The sequence below is a fragment of the Caretta caretta genome, chromosome 5 (assembly GCF_965140235.1).
Source record: "Caretta caretta isolate rCarCar2 chromosome 5, rCarCar1.hap1, whole genome shotgun sequence".
In the NCBI taxonomy this organism is placed as follows: domain Eukaryota; kingdom Metazoa; phylum Chordata; order Testudines; family Cheloniidae; genus Caretta; species Caretta caretta.
The window spans coordinates 115,120,702-115,128,350 of NC_134210.1; the positions used below are offsets into that span (position 1 = coordinate 115,120,702).

At 46.0% G+C, this 7,649-nt stretch overlaps 1 protein-coding gene across 1 annotated transcript; it reads right to left on the reverse strand.

Annotated features, from left to right (window-relative positions):
* Positions 1-2,754: 2,754 nt before the first annotated feature.
* LOC142072047 (uncharacterized) lies at positions 2,755-4,354 on the reverse strand. Its single transcript, XM_075128264.1, has 2 exons — positions 3,880-4,354; positions 2,755-3,292 (listed from the first exon to the last, which is right to left on the reverse strand). The coding sequence occupies exons 1-2, from the start codon at positions 4,280-4,282 to the stop codon at positions 2,772-2,774; spliced, it is 924 nt and encodes a 307-aa protein (XP_074984365.1). The 5' UTR covers positions 4,283-4,354; the 3' UTR covers positions 2,755-2,771.
* Between the last annotated feature and the right edge of the window lie 3,295 nt (positions 4,355-7,649).

Sequence of the window (7,649 nt, forward strand, 5' to 3'; positions counted from 1 at the left end):
GATATTAGATAAGGCAATTTCCTGCAATGTCTTCAGAAGATCTTACTGTATTAAATTTATGTATCATTGTGGGGCAGAGATTGTATGTACTTCCATGGGAAAGGGTAACCACAGCTTCTTGAGGAACAAAGAACAGTTGGGAGTGATTAAGCAAATTCACTCAGGGTATGTCTACACTACGGAATAAGGTTGAATTTATAGAAGTCGTTTTTTTAGAAATCAGTTCTATATATTCGAGCGTGTGTGTCCCCACAGAAAATGCTCTAAGTGCATTAAGTGCATTAACTCGGCGGAGTGCTTCCACAGTACCGAGGCTAGCGTCTACTTCCGGAATGTTGCACTGTGGGTAGCTATCCCACAGTTCCTGCAGTCTCCGCTGCCCATTCGAATTCTGGGTTGAGATCCCAATGCCTGATGGGGCTAAAACATTGTCACGGGTGGTTCTGGGTACATATCATCAGGCCCCCGTTCCCTCCCTCCCTCCGTGAAAGCAAGGGCAGACAATTGTTTCGCACCTTTTTTCCTGAGTCAGTGCAATACGACTGGTAGCCGTCATCGTCAAGTCCGAGGTGCTCCTGGTCAGACATGGGTGCAGGGACTAAATTTGGAGTGACTTGACCAGGTCATTCTCTTTAGTCCTGCAGTCAGTCCTATTGAACCGTCTTATGGTGAGCAGGCAGACGATACGGATTGCTAGCAGTCGTACTGTACCATCTTCTGCTGGGAAGGCAAGAGATGAGGATGGCTAGTAGTCGTATTGCACCATCGTCTGCCGAGCAGCCATGAGATGTGGATGGCATGCAGTCCTTCTGCACCATCTGCTGCCAGCCAAAGATGTAAAAGATAGATGGAGTGGATAAAAACAAGAAATAGACCAGATTTGTTTTGTACTCATTTGCTTCCCCCCCTCCCTTGTCTAGGGGACTCATTCCTCTAGGTCACACTGCAGTCACTCACAGAGAAGGTGCAGCGAGGTAAATCTAGCCATGTATCAATCAGAGGCCAGGCTAACCTCCTTGTTCCAATAAGAACAATAACTTAGGTGCACCATTTCTTATTGGAACCCTCCATGAAATCCTGCCTGAAATACTCCTTGATGTAAAGCCACCCCCTTTGTTGATTTTAACTCCCTGTAAGCCAACCCTGTAAGCCATGTCGTCAGTCACCCCTCCCTCCATCAGAGCAACGGCAGACAATTGTTCCGCGCCTTTTTTCTGTGCGGACGCCATACCAAGGAAAGCATGGAGGCCGCTCAGCTCACTTTGGCAATTAGGAGCACATTAAACACCACACACATTATCCAGCAGTATATGCAGCACCAGAACCTGGCAGAGCGATACCGGGTGAGGAGGCGACGTCAGCGAGGTCACGTGAGTGATCAGGACATGGACACAGATTTCTCTGAAAGCGTGGGCCCTGCCAATGCATGCATCATGGTGCTAATGGGGCAGGTTCATGCTGTGGAACGCCGATTCTGGGCTCGGGAAACAAGCACAGACTGGTGGGACCGCATAGTGTTGCAGGTCTGGGACGATTCCCAGTGGCTGCGAAACTTTCGCATGCGTAAGGGCACTTTCATGGAACTTTGTGACTTGCTTTCCCCTGCCCTGAAGCGCATGAATACCAAGATGAGAGCAGCCCTCACAGTTGAGAAGCGAGTGGCGATAGCCCTGTGGAAGCTTGCAACGCCAGACAGCTACCGGTCAGTTGGGAATCAATTTGGAGTGGGCAAGTCTACTGTTGGGGCTGCTGTGATGCAAGTAGCCCATGCAATCAAAGATCTGCTGATATCAAGGGTAGTGACCCTGGGAAATGTGCAGGTCATAGTGGATGGCTTTGCTGCAATGGGATTCTCTAACTGTGGTGGGGCCATAGACGGAACCCATATCCCTATCTTGGCACCAGAGCACCAAGCCGCCGAGTACATAAACCGCAAGGGGTACTTTTCACTAGTGCTGCCAGCTCTGGTGGATCACAAGGGACGTTTCGCCAACATCAACGTGGGATGGCCGGGAAAGGTACATGACGCTCGCATCTTCAAGAACTCTGGTCTGTTTCAAAAGCTGCAGGAAGGGACTTTCTTCCCAGACCAGAAAATAACTGTTGGGGACGTTGAAATGCCTATATGTATCCTTGGGGACCCAGCCTACCCCTTAATGCCATGGCTCATGAAGCCATACACAGGCAGCCTGGACAGTAGTCAGGAGCTGTTCAACTACAGGCTGAGCAAGTGCAGAATGGTGGTAGAATGTGCATTTGGACATTTAAAGGCGCGCTGGCGCAGTTTACTGACTCGCTTAGACCTCAGCGAAACCAATATTCCCACTGTTATTACTGCTTGCTGTGTGCTCTACAATATCTGTGAGAGTAAGGGGGAGACGTTTATGGCGGGGTGGGAGGTTGAGGCTGGCTGCTGGCTTCGTGCAGCCAGACACCAGGGCAGTTAGAAGAGCACACGAGGGTGCGGTACGCATCAGAGAAGCTTTGAAAACAAGTTTCATGACTGGCCAGGCTACAGTGTGAAAGTTCTCTTTGTTTCTCCTTGATGAAACCCCCCACCCCTTGGTTCACTCTACTTCCCTGCAAGCTAACTACCCTTCCCTCCTCCCTTTAATCATTGCTTGCAGAGGCAATAAAGTCATTGTTGCTTCACATTCATGCATTCTTTATTCATTCATCACACAAATAGGGGGATGACTACCAAGGTAGCCCAGGAGGGGTGGTGGAGGAGGGAAGGAAAATGCCACACAGCACTTTAAAAGTTTACAACTTTAAAATTTATTGAATGCCAGCCTTCTTTTTTTTGGGCAATCCTCTGTGGTGGAGTGGCTGGTTGGCCAGTGGCCCCCCCACCGCGTTCTTGGACGTCTGGGTGTGGAGGCTATGGAACTTGGGGAGGAGGGCGGTTGGTTACACAGGGGCTGTAGGGGCAGTCTGTGCTCCAGCTGCCTTTGCTGCAGCTCAACCATACACTGGAGCATACTGGTTTGGTACTCCAGCAGCCTCAGCATTGAATCCTGCCTCCTCTCATCACGCTGCCACCACATTTGAGCTTCAGCCGTGTCTTCAGCCCGCCACTTACTCTCTTCAGCCCGCCACCTCTCCTCCCAGTCATTTTGTGCTTTCCTGCACTCTGACATTATTTGCCTCCACGCATTCGTCTGTGCTCTGTCAGTGTGGGAGGACAGCATGAGCTCAGAGAACATTTCATCATGAGTGCGTTTTTTTTTCTTTCTAATCTTCACTAGCCTCTGGGAAGGAGAAGATCCTGTGATCATTGAAACACATGCAGCTGGTGGAGAAAAAAAAGGGACAGCGGTATTTAAAAAGACACATGTTATAAAACAGTGGCTACAGTCTTTCAGGGTAAACCTTGCTGTTAACATTACATACATAGCACATGTGCTTTCGTTACAAGGTTGCATTTTGCCTCCCCCCACCGCGTGGCTACCCCCTCAACCCTCCTCCCTCCCCGTGGCTAACAGCGGGGAACATTTCTGTTCAGCCACAGGCAAACACCTCAGCAGGAACGGGCTTCTCTGAATGTCCCCTGAAGAAAAGCACCCTATTTCAACCAGGTGACCATGAATTATATCTCACTCTCCTGAGGATAACACAGAGAGATAAAGAACGGATGTTGTTTGAACGCCAGCAAACATACACTGCAATGCTTTGTTGTACAATGATTCCTGAGTACGTGTTACTGGCCTGGAGTGGTAAAGTGTCCTACCATGAAGGACGCAATAAGGCTGCCCTCCCCAGAAACCTTTTTCAAAGGCTTTGGGAGTACATCCAGGAGAGCCGCGAATGCCAGGGCAAATTAATCCTTTCACATGCTAGCTTTTAAACCATGTATAGTATTTTAAAAGGTACACTCACTGGAGGTCCCTTCTCCGCCTGCCGGGTCCAGGAGGCAGCTTTGGGTGGGTTCAGGGGGTACTGGCTCCAGGTCCAGGGTGAGAAACAGTTCCTGGCTGTCGGGAAAACCGGTTTCTCCGCTTGCTTGCTGTGAGCTATCTACAACCTCATCATCATCTTCTTCTTCATCCCCAAAACCTGCTTCCGTATTGCCTCCATCTCCATTGAAGGAGTCAAACAACACAGCTGGGGTAGTGGTGGCTGAACCCCCTAAAATGGCATGCAGCTCATCATAGAAGTGGCATGTTTGGGGCTCTGACCCGGAGCGGCCGTTCGCCCCTCTGGTTTTCTGGTAGGCTTGCCTCAGCTCCTTCAGTTTCACGCGGCACTGCTTCGGGTCCCTGTTATGGCCTCTGTCCTTCATGCCCTGGGAGATTTTGACAAAGGTTTTAGCATTTTGAAAACTGGAACGGAGTTCTGATAGCACGGATTTCTCTCCCCATACAGCGATCAGATCCCGTACCTCCCGTTCAGTCCATGCTGGAGCTCTTTTGCGATTCTGGGACTCCATCATGGTCACCTCTGCTGATGAGCTCTGCATGGTCACCTGCAGCTTGCCACGCTGGCCAAACAGGAAATGAGATTCAAAAGTTCGCAGTTCTTTTCCTGTCTACCTGGCCAGTGCATCTGAGTTGAGAGTGCTGTCCAGAGCGGTCACAATGGAGCACTCTGGGATAGCTCCCGGAGGCCAATACCATTGAATTGTGTCCACAGTACCCCAAATTTGAGCCGGCAAGGCCGATTTAAGCGCTAATCCACTTGTCAGGGGTGGAGTACGGAAATTGATTTTAAGACCCCTTTAAGTTGAACTAAAGGGCTTCATCGTGTGGACGGGTGCAGGTTTACATCGATTTAATGCTCCTAAATTCGACCTAAAATCCTAGTGTAGACCAGGGCTCAGGCTGTATCACCTCCAGAGAAGTACCACCACCGGGAGACACCCACCTATACTAGTTCAAACTGGATTCTTCAGAGACCAACAGACCAAGAAAGGACTGCCCATTATGTACATACATCCTTCTGGAAGATAAAATAATCCCTTAAAAGATAGTTAATATAGTTGGCTATAAAATATAATATATTTTATTAAATATAAAGAGTGAGACTGCTGTCCTTTACAGCAGTGTAAATCCATAGCAGATTTTAGTGGAGGTTTGTGAAGCTACACAAGAGTTGAATTTGGCTCAGTGATTCCAAGTCCATCATTCAAGCTGTTCATGGCCCATCTTTTCTGTCTCTTAATATTCTGCTCCCTCTGTGGGTTCTTCAAACAAAAAGTAATTTGTGTTCTCATGGTTTGCTTTTCTGAGGTTTCAGGTTCATTTTGGATGGAACTGTCTTCAGCTCCAGCTGCTGAGACAGACAAGATTTCAAGTGAATGAGGCCCTTCTCTCCTGAAGCTACTCTGTAGTGCTGCCTCCTCTAATTATTAGAATGATGTGCTGAGGTATCAATAATTCTGTTTGATTTCATTCCAGCCATCCACCCACTTGGAGTCGGAATCTTCACTAGGCATCCGCCCACTCGGAATCCTCACCAGTCTATCAGATGGCTCTTTTTACCTCCCCATTTTCTAAGTATATCATATGCCCAGAAATAAGCCACAAATACTATCTGAGGATCACTACAGCAGAGTTAATTTAACAGTAGGCCTGCCTCTGAATTTGTCCAAATGCATCTCTCTTGGTGGCTGCACACCTCACACTACAAGATCTGCATAATGTACACAACATCATCTGTTGATTAATAATGGGAAAGTTCACAGAGGATGCCACATAAGCAATCTGTTGAGCAGGTAATACATTTCCTAGTTTAGGGTTAATAAATCACAAGAAATCCATAATGCAGCTATCACACAGGAGTTAATCTGAGAACAGACTTAAAGCAGGTCCTTCCACAAAAAGATAAAGTGATCACACTTAACTTCAAAGGCTTTATCTACCATTCAAAACAGAAAAGACTGCCACCAGCATATGCCTCAGACTCTTTGAACTAATGGCCTCTCTTGTCTGCTTAGTATCTTTTTTGTAGAAAAGATTATTACTTTTTTTGTAATAGATCACACAAAACACCGCTGTAAGATTACTACAAAGTAGAAAGGTTAGTAAATATTATATTACGCTGTCATTCTGGCCCAAAAATCTCTCTTTGAAAGGTTAGTTTTAAACACTAAATACATCAGGCGGGGCAGAAGAAAAAGTACAAATGTAAGCATAGAGACAGAAAGCAGAAAAGAAAGGAGAGATAAGGATAAAGTCATATCCTTGTACCATTAGTATCACTAAGATTTAATTAAGCTGACCTGCATCATGGTTAGGTACAGGGAAGTGTCAAATAGGCCCTTTTAGTACTTTCAGTAGATCTCTCCTGTACACATTGCTATTATTTTTACTTAGCAAGTCAAAACCATACTACAATCATTAGCCCATAAGATTACATGTATCCTTTGCACTCTTCACAAGTCAGAAACATATCTGTTATTAACCAGTCACTCAGTCTCAAGCAGCAGAGAGAGGGGGAAGGGCCCACCAGGCAACGTACAATGATGGCCAAATGGCATGGAATTTTAGATGAGAAATCAATTTCAATAAAGAACTCAAGCAGCAGCTATCTCCAACAAACATGAGAAGCAAGGTCATATTAAAGTTTGCCAGGAGATGTGCAATATTTTGCAAGTCTGGCAGCCAGGAAAGTATAAACCTGGCATCTTGTGGAACACTAATATTTGAGAGGGTAGCCTCTGCATTACAAACCAAAGACAGCATATTTATATTGATCAAAGTAAGCATCTACCTAACAGAACTCTTGCTCACCATAACAACAAGAAAGTGGCATATTTCTTTTTCAGATCCCAGTTACTGTTGGCAGAATGAAGGCTGGAAGACAAAATACGTTTTCAGTCAAAAAAGTCCTCAAGCTGAGAAGAATGATTTCACAGACACAATCAAATGAGCCTTCTCAAATAAGTGAAAAAGGTTTTCAGCTTTTGGCCACTATATAAAAAAAAAATGACATTCAGACAGTACCTGCCTTGTTATTTTAAACTAGTCAGCACTCTTCTATAATGACTGTCGAGCTGTCTGGAGTGACTCAAGGGTTTGAGTACCAAACTCAGGCAGACTGTTAAGCAGCAGGGCCCAAACCAGCCGTGAATTCTATAGTTATATTTCATCAACTAAGTATCAAGTGTAAACTCCTCAAGTACTATAAAAGACTGACCGTGGAGTCACAGACAGTCCCTTTGGGTACTTCAGTCTATCTTGCCACCTGTGCAAGCTTGCCTTGCGATAGATGGTCCATTACACCAAAAATCACAATAATATTCTGGTTATTCCCAGTCCCAAAGAGCTGGTCACTTACCCCAGGTCAATTGTACCTATACCAAAGACAATACTGGTAACCAATCCTATAATAAATTAAAGATGTATTAACTAAGAGAAAGAAATAAGAGATTTACAAGATTAAAGCAAGTACAATACAAATGAGCTATGGTCTCAGGTTTCAGAAGGTGACAGAAGCTGCTGTAATATGCCAGCATTACATGTCCTTTAGGGGTAACTGAGGCTAAATAGTCGGGCATCCCTTCCTATGCTCAGAAATGTTGCTCTCCCGCAAAGCCCAAGCAGCATAGAGATACAATTTCTCCTTGTTCTGGATTTTTATTCCATCCCCCAAGAGTTCAAGCTGATGTGACAAGTCCATGTGCACATCTCTTCTTCGTGCAGGGTTGT